At 41.3% G+C, this 19,878-nt stretch overlaps 1 protein-coding gene across 1 annotated transcript; it reads right to left on the minus strand.

Annotated features, from left to right (window-relative positions):
• Positions 1 to 13: 13 nt before the first annotated feature.
• On the minus strand, positions 14 to 19,236 carry abcc10 (ATP-binding cassette, sub-family C (CFTR/MRP), member 10). Its single transcript, XM_063884500.1, has 23 exons — positions 18,892 to 19,236; positions 17,955 to 18,168; positions 16,517 to 17,276; positions 15,726 to 16,331; positions 14,866 to 15,093; positions 14,094 to 14,250; positions 13,285 to 13,442; positions 12,510 to 12,589; positions 11,996 to 12,167; positions 11,394 to 11,492; positions 10,622 to 10,811; positions 9,971 to 10,048; positions 9,043 to 9,246; positions 8,600 to 8,738; positions 8,101 to 8,293; positions 7,428 to 7,771; positions 7,143 to 7,312; positions 6,199 to 6,359; positions 5,201 to 5,454; positions 4,421 to 4,566; positions 3,646 to 3,743; positions 2,337 to 2,449; positions 14 to 1,469 (listed from the first exon to the last, which is right to left on the minus strand). The coding sequence occupies exons 2-23, from the start codon at positions 18,128 to 18,130 to the stop codon at positions 1,346 to 1,348; spliced, it is 4,650 nt and encodes a 1,549-aa protein (XP_063740570.1). The 5' UTR covers positions 18,131 to 18,168; positions 18,892 to 19,236; the 3' UTR covers positions 14 to 1,345.
• Positions 19,237 to 19,878: the final 642 nt, after the last annotated feature.

The following is a 19,878-nucleotide window of genomic DNA, read 5'->3' on the forward strand; positions in this document are numbered from 1 at the left end:
GGTGTGACGGCAATTTTTGAAACAAAAGGAACTGATTTATTAAAGGTTCTGCAATTATAACCAACATTGGTGACAAAGCCAGAGAGAGAAGAACCAACAGCAAGATGAATATTTTCCAAATGATTTATAGACGATAACATTCAATGTTCGACACATAGATCATGCGTGATGTAATAGTGTTTTTAAACGGCTCTAAAGTTACCTGAAGGGCTGCCACGTTCAACACATGCACACACTGATTGACATAAATCTAATTGGCAGATATTTTGATAAACTATTCATTGTTATGAGCCATTTTTAAGCAAGAATGACAAAATACTAGATGGTTTTAAGTTCTCTAAACACATTTTTTATATAGCTAAATGATTATTTGTGGAATATAATGTTGTCATGCTGTACTCTAGGATATTGGGACACAAGCATTGTCACTGTTTCAGAAAGCTTTTACAGGCAAAATGATTCATTAGGTGATGAAAACAACCATTATTGCAGCTTTATTTATCCTTAGACATGTTTTCACAGTATGAACCAGTCAGGGTGATTCATGTTTGGATGAAGTAATAATGAAACCACAGTTGTTTATAACGAATATATGAGAGGACAAACACATGCTGAGGATTTAAACTTTGCCTCCAGGAAGAGCAAATAAAAGACTGTCAGTCAATTATTTGCAGAGAAGACAAAAAATGCGCTCTGACAAAATCCCTTTCTAAATGACAAGAAACACACATTTAGAAAAGTTGTAGTGTAATCCAAAATGTATGAGTGTGGGATTTTACGATAAATGTTAATAAGGTAGATGTTTATGTTTATGGCTTTGACATTAATATCCATCTAATGCAACTGCTTTTCATAAAAAATAATAAATAGGATAAAACAGAACAATTCAAAATCAAAAAGGTGAGAAAACATTAATTAAATACAAATAAAATAATGGAGGATGTTCACCCTGCTTATGTGAGATTTGACAATATTGATAAAAAACAACAACATAGAGAATCTATTTCAACTTGGATTTCCTGTCTTTATGCACTTTTTATTAAGAAAATGCAAATAGATTATAATAAGAACCTTCATTTCCCAACAATTCTATTGGAAGGAACCTCGGCGTTACAATAACCACTGTAAAGAGACTAAATGTCAGCAGGACAAAATATTATCATAAGCCCGCTGCTCATTGCTTCCAAGTCCAAAAAAGAGCAGAAAAAGTAAAAAAGTTGACTTAGTGTGAGCAGCAAAACTTCAGGACGGATCTGAAAAAGTTCCCAGGAAACCATTCCAGGAAGAAAACTATAAAAATACATCCGTTTCTTCTTTCAGTGTCTTTTGTCCCTCTCACTCTCCTCTAACCGACCATCCTCTGGAAGATGGAGTCGTCTGATTGGCAGAGAGCCGCCGGGATGTCAAACTCCACCACCTTCCCAGCATGCATCACCAGCACCCTGTCGCAGTCCATGATGGTGTTGATCCTGCAGACACAAAAGGGACAAGAGAGTGATTTATTTCCATTATTTAATAAAGATAACCATTTTATTTGACAAAGAATGACTGGATCAAAAGCTTAGGGGCGGCAGTAGCTCAGTCTGTAGAGAACTGGTTTAGGATGTGTGTAGTTCCTGTGCATGTGTGTATTTGTACTGTGTTACTGTATATATATATATATGTGGTGTTGACGTGAAGTCATGTGACCGTGCTGTAGTTCCTTTATAGCCCAACATTAGCCACCTTTAGCTTAGCAGTGGTGACGTGAAGTCATGTGACCGTGCTGTAGTTCCTTTATAGCCCAACATTAGCCGCCTTTAGCTTAGCGGTGGTGACGTGAAGTTATGTGACCGTGCTGTAGTTCCTTTATAGCCCAACATTAGCCGCCTTTAGCTTAGCGGTGGTGATGTGAAGTCATGTGACCGTGCTGTAGTTCCTTTATAGCCCAACATTAGCCGCCTTTAGCTTAGCGGTGGTGATGTGAAGTCATGTGACCGTGCTGTAGTTCCTTTATAGCCCAATATTAGCCGCCTTTAGCTTAGCGGTGGTGACGTGAAGTCATGTGACCCAACATTAGCCTCCTTTAGCTTAGCGGTGGTGAGTTAAAGTCATGTGACCGTGCTGTAGTTCCTTTATAGCCCAACATTAGCCTCCTTTAGCTTAGCGGGGGTGACGTGAAGTCATGTGACCGTGCTGTAGTTCCTTTATAGCGTAACGTTAGCTTTTTGCGGTGTTTGTCGAGGCAGCCCTTACAATGCTAACTTCTGGGTCGACCTATAAAATAAGTCATCACTGCACCAATAAACTATATGGAGCTTAATGACTAGGCCTACACTTTTTGGAAAACCTTCTACCTGTGAGCAATAGTGAGGACGGTCTTGTCCTGAAACTTCTCTCTGATGGTCTGCTGCAGCAGTTTGTCCGTCTTCTGATCCACGCTGGCTGTGGCTTCATCGATACACAGGACCTGCATGAGAGGAAAACAGATCATTATCAGCCCGAGCTGTGGTTTCATTAGAAGTTAAAGCATTAACGTGCAAAGATGTTTCAAGAGAGGCTCACAAACACGTAAATCGACTTGTGTCAGAGGGTCGTTCAGTAAAATCAATAATATAAGATGCATATGGACGCGTTTCTGCAGAGTTACTGAAGTGAAGTGCATTGTGAGCTGCTTTGTTGTATCCAACACTGTAGATAAAGATTAGGTGTTGGTTGCACAAAATACAGATCAGCAGGGTTGAAATCGTTGTGTATTTTGGATTTAATCTCAAAGGTACGGCAGGTGAACCGTCACTCAGAGAGTGCAGAGTGAGATTGAGTAATTGCTTTCTAACTGTGAAGTCAGGTTTTATTGGTGAGAACAAATCTCAGTGTGATAAAAATAGAAGGAAAGGGTGCAGCACTAAACTGAATCATAAACCGCAAGATTTGCATAAAATCAGTCCCTATTTATTGGCTTCAGGGCAGCAACAATTAAATCTGATATTTTCCCTGACTTACGTTGTTTGGGGTGTAAATAACCGGGCATCAGCAGAAAATGAACTACCAGTGTTCCCAATAGATGTCTTGATGTCATTAAATGTTCTGGTTTGCATGACAACAATCCAACTAGAGATATTCAAGTCGAGACACACAGGAAAAAAACACGTTTTCACATTTAAGATCTACACCAGAGATTACATTTATTCCTCTGTATAAATATTAAAAACGATTAACGGATTATAGGAAAAGTTGCAGCTCTAATTTACTGTGTTTTTGATTTCACAGAAAGGTAGAAAGCATGTTATACAGAATGACGTTTTAAGTCATTTGTATTAGCCTCATTGTTTAATATTCACTGTTCTACAGCTGCATCAGAGCTGGATTAAGTTACTGCTAATGCAAACTGATTCTCCTGCTGCTGCTTTACATTAAAAACATTCAACTTGAGTAATTTCTCGAATGTTTTAGACACCGCAGGAGTCTACAGGACTCCGGCAGCTCCGCTCTGCCCCGCTGCTTTGTGAGAAACATCTTGCGTGCAGGAAGAAAATCAGCTCCTGGCAGCCTTTGGCGTTGTGGAAAAGCTCCAACTTTAAAATGCTTTGTATTTTAAAAGACTCCTTTGGTTGCACCATGAACAGAAACAAGAGGTACGTGTTCTGTTGTTGATTGTGTACACACCTTGGCCTGGGTCAGCAGAGCTCTGGAGAGACACAGCAGCTGCCTCTGTCCCACAGAGAAACACCGCCCTCTCTCTCCGACCTCAGCGTCCAGACCGCCTGAAGGAGGGGAACATCAGGAAACCATTAGCCTCATTTCCACTGAGATATCATCTTCATTTGCCTACCTGCAAACAGGGCAGCATTTACATGATTTCTTTTGGACGAAATGATGTTTGTTTTATTTATAGTAAATTATATTACATCAAAGATGTTGAATCTACATCAGCTTGCATTATTTCTACATCCAAATCTAAATCCCATGAAGTCTCAGGAGTGCTCATTCTTTCCAGCCCCCCCTTCTATTCTTTCCGAATGCTGGGATAAAACAAAATAAGGGGAGGTTTTTGTAACTTATCACTTGATTTTTCTCCCTATTATCACATGTCCTAGGATAGCTTGTCAACCTGAGTGGCTTGTCTTCTCTGTCTCCCTGTTTTCACCTGTCCAAACTCAAAGAAGGAGTGGACGATAAGGAGAATCCAAAAGGACATTTTCTCTATAACTTTATTTTATGTAACATGATCACGTGTCCTGTGCTGTGCTGGGTGTACTCTCTGTTCAGATGAACAATCTGAGCAGATAAACGCTGGTGTCACCAAACAGGAATAATGAAGGGTGGAGTGCCCTGTGTGAATTAAGAGGCTCTGAGTCAGCAGGATTCATAACAGACACACCTCTCGCTCTGCTCATCTCGTCTTAATAACCTCCTCGTTACATATCTGTTATCCTCTCACCCATCCTGTGGACCACAGCGCTGAGGTGGCACTGCTGCAGGACGACCAGCAGCTGCTGCTCAGAGTGCCGCTCGCACGGGTCCAGATTCTCCCGGATCGTCCCGCTGAACAGGAAGGGGTCCTGAGGGATGATCGCCAACCTGGACCTGCAGGGGGCGCCACCACAGAGTGTTGATGTATGTGAATTTGTTTAGTGACAACAAATAAGTCATTAGACAAATTCACCCTAACTAATTATAATTAAAACAAAGATATATATATATATATATATCTTTGTTTTTTAAGTAATACAAATGTTTGAAAATATTAAAATCGGCATTAAAATGATGTGCACTCCCTTATTTTGTTTTATGCTGCTGCAACGCAAACATTTCCCAGTTTGGGAGTAATAAAGTACCTCTTATCTTATCTTGATAAAAAATAACTTCTTGGCTGAGTCTGGTGCGTTCAAAGCAATATTTCGTAAAGATTTAACAATAAATAATCAAAGTACGGTTTCATTTTGTACTTCCTTGACATTTGCAAGCAAATTTGTAATTTCAAGTGTTTCTTGTAAGAAGAAATGCTATCAGGGGTAGAATTTAATCACAATAACCGTTATAAATAAACAATACAGGGTCAGAAAAGTGGGGAAGGAGAGAAGGAAATCCACAGGAAATCGAAGACATTCCTAAAGATAACACAAATATGTTTCCATGAGAATATATTTCACTGGAGCTGCTGACACACTTTCTCTTTCCATGAGATCCATGTTATCCCAAAGCTCCACTTCAGTCCTACCTGAGCTGATCCAGGCCCACGGTGCTGATGTCCAGCCCGTCCAGCAGGATCTGACCCTGGTCCAGCTCCACCATACGGAACAGGGCCAGGAACAGCGTGGACTTCCCGGAGCCGGTGCGTCCCACGATGCCCACTTTCTCTCCCGGTCGCACCACCAGGCTCACCCCGTCCAGAGCGTTAGGGAGACCCTCCCTGTAGGACAGAACCACGTCGTGGAGCTCCAGCCCGCCTTGCTGGGGCCACGCCGGAGGGAGCTGGAGGAGGAGGAGGAGGAGGAGGAGGAGGAGGAGGAGGAGGAAGAGGAAGGAACAATAGTGAGAGATTATTACATAAATATTAAATACATCTGAATTGATTTATTTTTTCATCCTCAGGCAAACTAACTTCATTTTTGCCATTTTTATTTGTTTACTGGGAGTATAATGTCCCTTTTGTTTAACAGCAAAGCCATAATGGATAGCTTGATAGCAGTACATGTAATTAACAGTGGAAAATATCATCTTGATGTTCCTACAGAACTTAAAATAACTATCTCACATCTCCACTCCCTACTCTCTGGCGACACTTATGGTGATAAACTGTAATTGCAGGTGCATAGGGACAATCACCCCTCTTTCGACGAAAACAAAGTAACTAAAGGGACATTTATTCCTTTAAATAACCTGTATTACTGTAGAATCCACTCTTAACCAGTGGGTCCCAGCAGCTGGGTTGTCTTTTAACTTTGCAGTGCCATTTACAGGGTTATATTGAGTACCTTTACCCCAAAATGAAACTCCACAGTATATTATATTGACCTTGGTTTTACTTAACCTTCTTTTGTTGTTATTTTTATTATGCTTTTATGTTATATTAGGCTATGAGCTGTCATTGATGGCTGTAGATGTTGTGGTTCTTGATGTGGCTCTTTGTGCAATTGAAAATGAAGTGAAATTCCCAGAGTAGCAGTAAAGCTTTCACTCATCATCATCATCAGAGTTGTTGGCAGGGAGTCTGACCTGTGAGTCGTGCTGCTGGGGCTCGGTGGGCAGGCCGCTGCAGTACTCCTCCGTCCTCTCCACACTCACCAGCTGCATCTCCGTCTGCGTGAAGCTGTCGATGAGGCTGCACAGCAGGTTGGTGATGGACAGGGCGTAGGACAGGGACAGACCCACCAGACCTGAACACACACAGGAGACCATTAGAGACCATTAGTTGCATAGAGGACAAGGACCGAGACAGTTTAGCATAAAACCAGATGTGCAAAAAGTGAGTATATTTACATATGTACAGGAATAAACATCATTATATGCAGTAAAGTATAAAGCACAGTATGGGGTCAGGTTTATAATACAGTAGACATTTGGGGTGTGCTCTTTAAATCAATGAAGTTTAGACCGTTGTAAAAAGTATAAATACAAGATCTGATCCAAGTACAAGTAGTGAGTATCCAAACAAAAGTGGTGAAGTGCAGAGTATTTCTACATATTTATGGGATAAATAGTAATATTTAAACAATATATGCAGTAAGGTATATAGTACACTATGGGGAAAGGTGTATAACACAATAAAAATATGGTGTATTTTCTATAAATCAGATATATACACACTTTAGGTCTGATACGTACAGAATAGTATAATAATCGGCTTCATTTTTAAGGCTAGTTACATCTAAAAAATGGTTAAAAGGATTACTGTGTGGCTTTAACTTGGTTAGGAGAAGGGTTAATAAAAATGTGGGTTTTTTCTTAATAGTAAATGACTCGGAGGAAACCTAATGGTACCTGTTGATTCACAAATGAATAACTAGAGTAATGTTGTTTTCACAGTCCAGAAGAATTGTCCAACTCAAAACACAATCCTCTGAATCCGTCGGAATAATCCAGAATAAATAAGACAACAAAAAGTCAAACCAATAATCAACATTTCTGGTCTTAGCCTTTAAACTCTGGTGCAGTCTCACCTGGGTCGACAGAGCTGCTCTGGTGCTGGACGACGGCGATCACCCCGAGGCCCGTAACCACAGCAACACCAATCAGCTGCAGACGGATGCTCAGCCACTGCATGGCGGCGTTACTGAGGAAGAGGCAGCGCTGGTTCTGCTCCAGGCGCCGGGCGATCTCCTCCTCAAACCTGCAACACAAAGCAGACTGTGAGTGTGATTAAAGTGACTCAAGAAATGAGAGCTTTGTCTCCCCCCCGTGGTAGTGAGAGGTATTATTACCCACACACACTGGACGCCTCTCACCTGGCAGAGCTGCCGCTGGCCCGGATGGTTCCCAGCCCGGTCAGCGTCTCGGAGAAGTGCGAGTAGACAGGCGACAGCGTGATGCTGCACATGCGCTTGAGCTCGCGGGAGGTGTGTCTGTAGAAGTGCTGGGTGCGGTGGTAGAGCAGAGCGAGGGGCAGCAGCAGCAGCAGCACCCATGGGAGCCCGTAGCTGATCACCACCAGCATGCCCAGCAGGCCGAACACGTTGGCCAGCAGGATGTTCAGGATGAACGGGAGGCTGTCGTCCACCGTGTAAAGATCCGAGGAGAAACGGTTCAGGATGCGGCCCATCGGGGTGGTGTCGAAGAAGGACACTGTGGCCTAAAGGAGGAGGAGGGGGAGGAGGATTACTGCACCTTCAAATTGATTCGCTTGGAACCCTTTTAATCTGTGCAATTCAGCATAAATATCTTATCAATGAAAAAGAATCATACGTATATTTAAATATCTGTATTGTCTTATTTTATCATATCAAATTCTATATTTATTTTTATTGCACATTATTTAAATTCTTATGCTTTCATTAATATTTGTATTTTATTTATTGGACATTTCTCCCATTTATATAAATATATTCCATTTGTTTATTTGTTGTTATTGTCCATTCTAACTTTTAACTTAAATAAAGTTTGGTGATTCTGATTTCTCACCTTGAGGACGCTACCCAGCAGGCGGGTGTGGATGACGGTGGCGGCGCAGATCGCTCCGTAGGCGAAGAGGAAAGCTCTCAGCGCGGTGAAGACGGTGTTGCCCGCGGCGATGGAGCTGTACACCGTCAGGTAGAACTTCACATCTGAGCTGATGTTGCTGGAAGTGACCGTTTGTACCGAGGAGAGAGGAGACCTGCAGGGAGGGAGGGGGAGATTTTGGTAAGACGCACACTTATGCAACACCCAAAACAGACCTTTAATAGCTTTTTATGGGGGGGGCAAAATGAATACAAACGTGTTTAATAAAAACACATTTTCTGTCTGAATTTTACAGTTTTTTTCTTGGTGTTTAAGCTTTGCTTGAATAAAAAAATAGAAAAACTTAATTAAAGCAGCTGATTTTACACTTTTGATCCGTGGTTTATATTTGAGTTTGTTCTGAAGTGATGTTGCGTAAACCTGGTGTTCAATTAACAATGGTTTTGATTGCAGCTCTCACATTACGGCTCCAGGTGTGAAGAGCAGCAGGTGAGGGGAGCTGAAGGAACCAGAGCAGGAGGCGTTTGTTCTGGAGGATCCGTTGTGCCTCAGCTCAGAGATCCAGTGAGAGAGCCACCAGTCAGACACGTTCTTAGAGGCTGAAACAGAAATCACCATTATTATATTAATTATCCCACAATATCATCAGGCGGCCGTGGCTTTGACCAATCAGAGGGTCAGCTGTTAGATCCCCTGCAGAAACTGAGCCCAAAATTGCTCCTGTTGGCCTCTCTACAGTACTGAAAGCGAATGAAGTCAGTAAAAGTGTCAGCTATATGACATGTAAAGTATGTGTTTTGTAACGTAGTGTCACAATATTCACATCGGGGTAACAAAAAATACTGTGATTTCTGAAGTTCTCCGTGTCCTCCAGCCCTAACGGAGCGTGCAGTGGACCCTCACCTTGCATGAGCAGCAGAGACAGGAGGATGGAGGCGGCCAGCGCTCCGCCCACAGCGCTCCAGTACGTCCGGTAAACTCTCCACGCCAGCCCCCCCTCCTGCTTCAGCTCCGCTCCCGTCGGGTCTGGTTCCTCCTGCAGAACCAGATCAAGAGAGGAACCCGACTCCTCCTCCGACTCCCCCTGCTGCTGCTCCTCGCCGTCCGCTGAAAGCGACAATAATGAGGGTTTTTTGGAGCAATACTAGAGTGGATAAATGGTTAGAGGACTACTCATTTTCAGCCAAAGAGCATTGATTTATTTCACACCATGAAACACAAGACACAGCAGAATGAACTACTTTTGATTAGACTAACACGTGCAATCATTCATGGAGATACAAATACAGAACAGCAAGAATCCTGCAAGAACGAAAGCTTCAAATACACAAATGTGCAATACAACTGTGCATATTTATAATAAAGAGGAAGTCTGAATGCCTCTGATGTTGTTTGTGAGTCTATGCAAGGCTAGCAGCTCTATGAGGCTTCACTGAGGCACAGCACAGAGCGAAATTCACATGCTGACAATGATAAACAGGTACTGCAAAAGTCACAAATCATGAACCTGAAATAAAAAGGTACTATAAAAATATGAAATATGTGGTGTATCTTAAATGGAAGGAGAAGTCAAAGTTGCACTGATAAAAAGTCGATGCTAATTCATGGAGTACATGTGGAGGTATTTCAATGAAGATATTGAGCAGCGTATGGTGTGGGAGTCTCCAAAGTCACAAACGTAATAACTAATCAAAACTCAAATCTATCCTCTTGAAAGTATAATCATAAGTACTAAGTGTTGTGCAAAGCTGGTGTTAGTCAATAAACTACCAGAGCTGTAATGGCACGTCCCTACTTTAAGTTGAGCAGTGTGAGCTCCAGGTGAACACACCTTTCTCTCTCATGTTTTGGTCGTTCTTCCGTTTTTTCGGCACTGCCTCGACCAAAGGAAGGATTTCTGCTGGTGAGCCTGTTAAACAACAAAGAAATAAGACAGATGGAATAAAAATAACGGATAGTTTTCCAAAAAAATGTGCTTTCTCAGTGGAGTTCAACTTTTAAACCAGAGGAAAATATCCTTGAAATGTGAAAAGCATCCATTGGCCGTTAGTATTTGAATTCCTGCAGGTTTCTGGTTCCTCTTTGTTACACTTCTTTATAGCTTTTATAATCATGGATCAAAATTAAGGTTCCAGTTTGTTAAAGCCTATGAATTAAACAAGCTATTACAAAATGATGTGATTATAATGTAGATGTATCACTCTGTCTGGGGAAATCATCTGAGTTAATAAACAATAAACTGCTGTTTGTTCCTCTTGATGCAAATCCAAATTTTGCACATTATTGCATTTTTTCCTTGTTATTTTGAAGCATAAAGGGACTACCATGCATTTTGTCTGGTAAACCTATGAGGCATAATAAATGATCTCTGATTTCTGGAGGTCTCCCCAGTATTTGATGGTAAATCCTAACGAGTCAGTTCATCATATTGTGACGCTTGAGAAAACCTGTGTGACATTTCCACCCGTCTGATATAATCTACCGGTCTTAATGATCGTCCCGTTGTCCATGAGCACCACCACGTCGGCTTTGTCCACAAACTCCACGCGGTGAGTGCAGAGGATCCTGGTCTTCCCCCTGAGGAGCTCCATGATGCATCTCTTCATCAGGTGTTCGGCCACGTCCGTATCGACCGCTGCCAACGGATCGTCCAGGAGGTAGATGTCTTTGTCCTGCAAGAGAAATAAAGGAGAGAGTCACATAAAAACACCTGATTATACATAACTACTACTTTGTTTCAGGTTTCCTTTTGGCATGCACTTATTAGGGAGTCCTCTACAAATAGATTGTTGAAGGGGTTGTTTGTACATGGGTTACAAAATCCTGGACAACAGTTCAACCAGACTGATAATATAACGGACAGAACAAGACAAAGATACACTCTGAGCCACAGCTAAATAAGAACAGAAGAAATAAGCAATGTTTAGTCAAACAAACTGGAAGTTTAGCATCAAACTGTGTGCAGAGTTAAATGAGCACATGATACTCTTTCAGACCGAATTGCACAATATGGCTTTTCTCAAGCTGGAGATAAGAGGCTATGTGTTGATCTGAAGTATACTGCTTTTCTGTCTCATTCCCTTAGTGTTCTACAAGCAGAAAGAATTCATTTAATACCTTTGAATCAGTTCAAATGTATAATAATGTTCTACTTTAAAGAACCGTGCTATCTTTTGTGTGTGTGTGTGTGTGTGTGTGTGTGTGTGTGTGTGTGTGTGTGTGTATCATATGTTAGGTGTGTGCAGAGGACTCACCATGTACACCGCTCTGGCGAGGGCCAGTCGAGCTTTCTGTCCTCCGCTCAGCGTCACTCCGTTCTCCCCGACCTCCGTCCGATCTCCGTTTGGCAAAACCTGAGGACACATTTCAGAACAGGTTTAACATCAAATGTTAAATATGCAGAAATAATTGATGCAAAGCCCACAACTCTGTAGAGAAGCTGAAATATTGAAATATTCACAAAAATACAAGAAAATGAAAACATAATATAAACATCCATTTATGGAATATTTAATAAAAACCACATTTCAGTTTGCCCTAAATATTGCATGCAGAAATGGGAAATCAGTTTTGAATATTGAGACTGTACAGCAGGGAAAGGACTTCGAAAAATGAAATAGCAAACAACTCAAACAGAAAACAGACACTTCATTATTTAACTTCATTTTTACAAAACAATATACAAGAAACAGGCAATAATGAAATGTCTGTTTTGATTAATGTAAATTATGATTTGATAAAGTCTCCTAAAGGCTTCCATCGTGAACAACCCAAAGGAAACTGTAGTAAGAAATATGTGCACAGAACAGACGCAGTACAGAAGTATACGTAGCGATAGAGGACGCGGTAATCGTACGTTGAGGTCGTCTGTGAGAGCGCACGCCTCGATCACAGTCTGGTAGAAGATGGGATCGTAGTTTCTGCCGAACAGGATGTTGTCCCGCACTGATGCATGCTGGATCCACGGCTCCTGAGACGCCAGGCCGAAGCCACCCTCTCTGTCTGCAACGAACACCACTCCACTCAGCCTGAGGGGCGGGGGGAGATGGGGAACATCAGTGTGTGAAAAGTGTTATGTTGAATATAAATTGTACTCGTTAAAAGTCTCTCATTAACTCCGGTAGAATCTCATTACTCCAGAGGGGGAAAAGAGGTGCTGCAGCACAGGCAGTCTGAGAAAAATAAAGAGCTTTCTGAACATTAAAGCATGGAGACATGTCCCAGGAGAGACACTACAGACTGATACACACCTGAACATCAGCAGAATACGTCCTCCATGTGTTTACTGAACAGAATATTCCCCGTCAGTGTGTTTCTATTGAACATGATGTTCATGGGTTACTTTTCCTGCTATCTTATTGGCAGTTTACCTGTTCAGTTCTCCGGTCAGAGCAGCCAGTAAGGAACTCTTCCCACAGCCGACCTTCCCCATCACAACCACCAGAGAGCCCTGAGGACAGAATGAGATAGATATGATTTCATTACACTCATTACCTCCTGCTGTATCTGCTGTGCTAAGAGTCAGCATGAAGGCAGCACAGATTTGATTTGAACATCAAATAATATAATAATAATAATAATAATAATAATAATAATAATAATATAATAATAATAATAATATAATAATAATAATAATAATAATATAATAATAATAATATAATAATATAATAATAATAATATAATAATAATAATAATAATAATAATAATGAAAGGAAGAGAATTGGGATATTGTTCAAACTTGAGCAGAATCTAATTTATGAAACAAAGAATATTACTGACTAACAAATGATACATAAACAAATGATCTTCCCAAATCCACATCTGAAAAGGAGTGGGAAGAAGTTCACACTTATTTAATCCCACCCCTTTCTCCCAAAAACCAAATTATTAACATTTCTATTTGAACACAATGTACACCCTACTACATATATTATACATTTCCACTAATAAATAGAGGATGTCTATAACTATCTATCTGAAACAAATATGAAAGACTATCTTTTTACATCTACCATCCCAAATCCATAAAAGGGGTCGTGGTAATCAAGAGAAGACTAAAGGAAAAACAAATCAGCCGTAAACACCACGAGGTTCCCCTCCTGTAACCTGTGTGTGTGAACAGGTGTGTGAACAGCTGTTTGTTACCTTGGTGACGTGCAGAGAGAGGCTGTGCAGCAGCAGGCCTCCTTTAGTCGGTCCAGATTCTGTCCCTCTGTCTTTGTTCGGGTCCGGACCGTCGGACCCCAGCCAGGAAAAGGTCCCCTGGCTCATCAGGATGGACGTCTGACTGTCTTCAGGAGACACTACGACAGATAAGGAAGTACATTTTATTACATATACTGATAGGTATTTGGAATAACACCTCATATATTTCAAAGACTGGTACGTTTTGACTCAATTAATATAATGGATAAAAGGTTTAAATGTGCACTTCCAGAAGCTTCTAACTTTCAATTTAGTTTTTCCAGGAGCATTATTTCATACAGCTTTAAGATAACCACATTAAATGCAACCTTTCCGGTGTTGGACAGCCATAAAATGATCTTGAATGAACTTTTTATTAATGGACTTTTATTATCATGTATTTATTAAACAAGGACCATGCATTAAAACACATCAATTTAAAGAGAGAGAAGAGATGATTTATGCCAGATTTAGCCATTAGGTAAGTTCCCTTCGCAGTCTTAGACTAGCACATTTATCACAACAACAAAAATATAACTAATTCATGCATTGGTTTCATCAATTTGAGCTAAAAATACAGTTAAAGTTGACGACACAGGTTGCTCAATATCCATTATTTTGCATAACGAAAAAACTAAAAGAGAGTTTGTGCATTATTTACAACGTTCAACTCTTCGTCACAGACTCTGATCTAGAAGGGACTGAATAAATACTGCAGTTTGAGCTATTTTAGGTAAACAAACACCACAAAGGTAAGAGCAGCTGCGCACCCAGGGCGTAGTACGCCTGCAGGTCCTGGTTGGTCAGTTTGAAGAAGCGCTGGATCCTGTCCAGAGACACTTTGGCCTCCAGGATGCCGTTGAGCACCCAGGGGAATGCGTTGAGGGGAATGATCAACATCCCCACCAGAGCCAGCGTGGTGAACACCTGCAGGGAGCACGTTTAACAGCTTTAGGTTTGATTTGCACAATTAAAATACAAAAACAGTGCAGGAAGACGCAAAAAATAAACCCCTAAACTGAGCAAATTTCACAATGTTATCAAGGCCATCATTTACCTTCCAGCAGCCCCTTGAATTCTGGGCTACAGTAAAGCCTAACAAAAAACACACTTATATTCTTAATGTTCTGTATATGTATATTGTGTATTCATTACATACACTCTATAGATATATATCCTTCATTATTGATATGTGTATATTCAATGTTTTGTATCGTTTTATTATTTATTTACTTCTAATTAATGTGCAAAGACTTATTTGTGCTACTGGGACCAAAAAAGTTCCCAATTTGGGATCGATATCTTATCTTATTTTGGTTTCTAATGATTATTTATTTATGAAATCATACATATTATACTATTTTTCTTCAAATAAAATCCAATACATGCAACAAAGGGACCCTTAACAGCTGTTTCAGGGTCAACACTCCCAAAATATGTTAATTCACTCACATTTCTAAGTATCTATATTGTCCTAAATGTGTGGAGAGCCAGGTTAAATTCACTGCCTGCATGAAACCATTCCAGCTTGAAGTCTCCCACCTTGGCCGCAGTGAGCTGGTGTCCCAGCAGCGTGTAGGTGAGGAAGGTGAGGATGGAGATGACCACAGGCAGAGCGGCCCAGGTGTACACACACATGGCGTCCAGGTACTTCAGAGCCTTCAGGTGGCACAGCTCCTCTTTACGGCAGTCGTTGATCTTCTGGGTAAAGTGAGGCTCCCAGTTGTAGAACTTTATGACCCGGATGCCGAAGAGGACCTCCGTCATTAACTGGGACAGAAGGAAGACAGATCTTTAGGAGAATAATGTGGACATTTTTCTTGTGCAAAAACGGCATGAATCCTGACTTAACACGTTTCCTATTAAACCAAATAAGCTTTGATTCTTATCAGGCTCATCTTTTTTATAATTACATTTTAATTCAACTACTTTTAAGGTTAATATCTTCAGTTTTGAGGTTTTCTGGACTATTGAACATGAACATTTGGAGCGCTTAACAGATATAACTATTTGAGTATTTAAAGTTATTGTAATTTGGAGGATAATTCCTTTATATACACAAACGTGTTGAAGATTAGCCCTCCATTTAATCCTAATAAGTAATAAACAACAGGATTAAGCAACATCAAAGGTCCCTGGTGGGCATCTAACCACAATTAGGAGATCGAAGGACATTTTATAAAGCCTATTTCACAAATTAATATTATGTAAAGCTCAAATTACAAAAAATAAATATAAATAAATACATGAATATTATTAATTATCATTATTTTTAAATATATATAAATGCATCCTCTCAAATATTAATTCCTTTAATGAACTTCATTTATTTATTATGGCTGTTGATATTATTATCACTACTACTTTTCCTACCAGAGCACTTGAAAAATATCAGTTCCCACCTTCACCCGTGAGTCCTTGTGTCTCAGCATGTCTTGGTTGTTCCTGAGGATTCGTGAAGCGAGGAACTTGTTGAAAGGCACGAGCAGCAGAGCCACGCTGAGCCCCCCGAGGAACGCCACCCCCACCTGCAGGTAGAGCAGGTACAGGGTGATGCTCAGCCTGAAGGGGAGGCTCCACAGCTCGTGGAAGCTGTTGAAGAAGTTGACCACGCGGCCGGTGTCCGTGCTCATCAGGTTCACCACCTCCCCCAGCGTGGCGTCGGCCAGGCTGCTGCCGCTGACCCGCAAGGCTTTACCGTACACCGCCGACATGAGGGCGGCGCGGGCCGACAGTAACACCTTGGACACCTCGAAGACGAAGATGTTGTTGAGGAAGGAGGTGAGGAGGGTGGTGGTAAAGAGCCCAACGGCGCACCACACCCCCCAGCTGACGGGAGCTGCCTCATCCTCCATGAAGTTCACCAGACTGCTGAGCAGCAGCGGACCGGTGAAGCTCAGCATGTTGACCACCACCTTCAGGACACCCAGCATGTAGTAACGCAGCCCGAACGCCTTGTGCAGCACCTTCAGCAGGCTCACGTCTCCCTCCAGCTCCAGGGGTTCCTCCTGGGAGGAGAGATGAGAAGAGGAATCGTTATATATCAACTGTTAAATAATTCTAGATGGATAAACAGATGGTGGAATATGTGTAAATGATCGCTTTGAGGAGTCGTAAAGACTGGATAAAGCGCTACATAAATACAGTCCATTCACCATAGATGATAGATATATACTTTATCTGGCAGCCCTACCTGGTAGTTTGAGCTCCAGGTTCCATTCAGGAGGTTGACCGGCGGGGGCCACCCATCCTCTCTGCTACTGACCCCTGCTCCTCGCCTGCAGGCCTCCCAGCACTGGTGGAAGTATCGACAAACCACAGTAGTCCGAAGTTTCCTGGGGAGGTGATAAACATCGGCCGGTCTGCACAGCTCCCCTCGCTCCCCCCGCCTGAGTAGAGGGGTCAACCACAGGAAGAAGAGCCAGGAGACGCAGCCGCTCCCGTCCTCCGCCACCATCTCACCTGTATCCGGCTCGCTGCTCTCCGAGATGAGAGGGGGTCCATCCACAGCGTTGATATACAAAGTGTACCCGGCATCACTGAAGCAGGGGAACGTGAATGCTAAAAGATAAAGCAGCAGAGGGAGCGTCCGGGCAGAGGCAAGAACAAAACGTGCAAATTCAAGAGGCTCCGCTAGGTTTAAATATTCCTGGTTGTCACAGGAGATCAACAAGGTGATGACCAGGTTCGGGATGGAGAGAAGGACCAGCAGAAGCAGCAGCGGGGGTCCTCTGGTTCTCCTGAAAGCCGTCCTCTGGATCACGGTGAGGGCACTGAAGTGGACCAGCCAGGCCAGGATGGCGCAGCCGTCGGCGAGGACGTCCAGGAAGAGGTCGTCCTGCTGCAGGAAGCTCACCAGGACCACGTCTGCAGAGAAGAGCAGCGCCGCCAGCAGAGCAGCAATCCACCTGAGGGTCCAGCCACAGGGAGCAGACGTCTGCGGGGGGGCGCAGCTACAAGGGCAAAAACATTTATACTGAAAATACTACAGGTGCATTTTTTTAGTGGCCATTATTGCACAAACTTAAAGCATTTCATTTGTTTGTTTTCTTTGTTGTATTTGAGATCTTATCTGATCTGATTCCATTCCTGTTATTATAGCTAGTAAATCTCTTTTATTATATTGGTCTCACATTGTCAAGCTGTGTGTATGCTATGTATAAAAGACTTCTATCCGTAACTGATTTGCAGATCTGGTCCCTGTGTGGCTTTTAAGGAGGAGAAAAAACACATAATACAACATCCTAACACAGGCGTAGAATCTACACAGACCACTACAAGCAGCAATAATAAAGGTCTTTGCCTTTAAACAACTTTTAGCAATTTCAAGACTTGACATGCTCTAAAAAACACCGGAGTGGCTTTCTTCATGTCTTTAAGTTTAAAACATCACAAAAAAGTGATCAAAATGTGTCAGACGTGATGTTTTTATTTAGCTGATCAGACCCAACATGTTTGTGTTCCTATTATCCCAGTGTATATTCTCTTGTGTTCTATCTGTGATATGACACCTGATCCTACGGGGATCAATGAAGGTCCATCTTATCTTATCTTATCTTAGATAAAGAGTAAAGTGCTGATGCAAATCAGAGCAATGAATGTTCTCAGGTTTGCCGACAGATAAGACGTACCTCTGCATGCTGAGATAGCAGGCGCTGAAAATGGCCATCCCTGCATGAGGCAACGCTCCGAGGACCAGTTGGTTGAAACATGGGCTGATGTGTCCATCCTGCCAGAGGGGGAAGGGGTTCTGCTCGTCCGTATGACAGAGACCTGAGACCAGCTCTGCAGGTCCGAAGAGCCCCATCCCTACAACTATTTAACTGGCGTCATTTTATGAAATATCTGGGGAGCAAAAAACAACATCAGTAAACTGTAAGGGGGAGATAACAGAGATGCCAGTTATTCCTAATAAAGACGGACAGATCTCTTAGTTAGTCTGCCTTAGAGGTCCATATGTGAGCAACAGTGTGGGTGTTCTTGTTTGATACTAAAGCACCACATGTGTCAGGTTTAGGGGGTTACATATTGAACCACTATGGTCTTTATATAGCAACCAATATGTGTCCTACACAAGCACAACATTAGAAACTGTCCTGTACTGTTTGTTTCCATCAAAGTCTGGTCGGATTCATGTCCATTTTTGCAGCCTACATTAAAACATGCCTAAAACACTGATGCATTGGAAAAAATATGCCATGTTTTGCTCAATCTTATATGGTTTAACTGTTATAAGTAGCTTTCCTGTTTTATTTGACCATTGACTGATGGCTGATGGCTGATTTCCTCAATTGTTATTCAACTGATGCTCAGAGGCATCTTTGTATCTTTCTGACCAACTACTATTTAACCTTAACTAATGTACAGCATTGTAGTTATCAGTGAACTAAACAGACCCTTTATACAAGGTAATAACTATAATGAGACTTTCTACAACTTGATTTGATGAGTAATTTGACTGAACCAAATCAAACACAGGAAAATAAAAGAAACCCTTGACACTTTACACTTTTCTAGAAGAATACAGGGTTACAAAGTCAAAAACACACTTATTCATACTTCACTTACATGTGTTGATAGTTTCCCATCATAAATGTGTTCCAGCACTGGTCTTCAACCACTAATGTAGCAGAAAAACGTGTTAACCCAGAGGAACATTAAGGTGTTTCCTGAATGAAAGATGAATCTACACATGTAAACAAATGAGGCTAGCTAGCTAACAGTTAGCTTAGCTCCCTGATTATCATCCAGTTTAAAGCCACACTGTAATACTAACACACAAAATATTTACATGAAACAATAACGAAATGAACAACTCCTTAATATAACATAATAGCACTATTGATGCACTATAATTAAGATAAGAAACATGAAATATTACGGGCTGTCATCTGGCTAACAGGAAACGCTTCTGTCGAGTCTGATGACGCACTCTATGAGCTTTTCAAAATAAAGGTCGATCCCAGTAATGTTTTTTTTTTATTTGTGCAAAATCTAAGCAACATCAGTACTTATTTTATTTACTGATGTGCTGTAAATGTATAAACACCATGCTTTATTACAAGTAAACATCCAGCATTCAAAATGCATTGAAAAATATGCACTACAAAAACAAAAATTCATCAATTCCTGTCTAAACTGTGCAATATCAATATGTAAAATGATGTGAATTCAACACCTCAGTGTGTCTAATTCTAAAAAAATATATTTACTGATAGCTTTTTACTCATTTAACACATTTGTTTATTTTACCAATGCTTTATTTGCTGCTATGGGACTAATACGTTCTTTTATTTTGAAGGTTTCAGTACACACAATGGTTTTGTTATCATAGAATAAATACTATGGTTTTAGCAGAGTAGTTATATAGCACTGCATAATCTCATACAAAATGTTTTTTGTTTAATGTAAAAAGTGTCAAATAAATGCAGTAAGAGCAAAATTTGCCTTTTAAATGGAGTACAGTATTAGTACCATAGAACGGAAATACCCAAAATGTCAATTATCTACAATTATTCTCAAATGAGAGTAGGAAAAAATAAAAGCAGCAGCAGA

This window comes from Eleginops maclovinus, chromosome 5 (assembly GCF_036324505.1).
Source record: "Eleginops maclovinus isolate JMC-PN-2008 ecotype Puerto Natales chromosome 5, JC_Emac_rtc_rv5, whole genome shotgun sequence".
NCBI classification, from domain to species: Eukaryota; Metazoa; Chordata; class Actinopteri; order Perciformes; family Eleginopidae; genus Eleginops; species Eleginops maclovinus.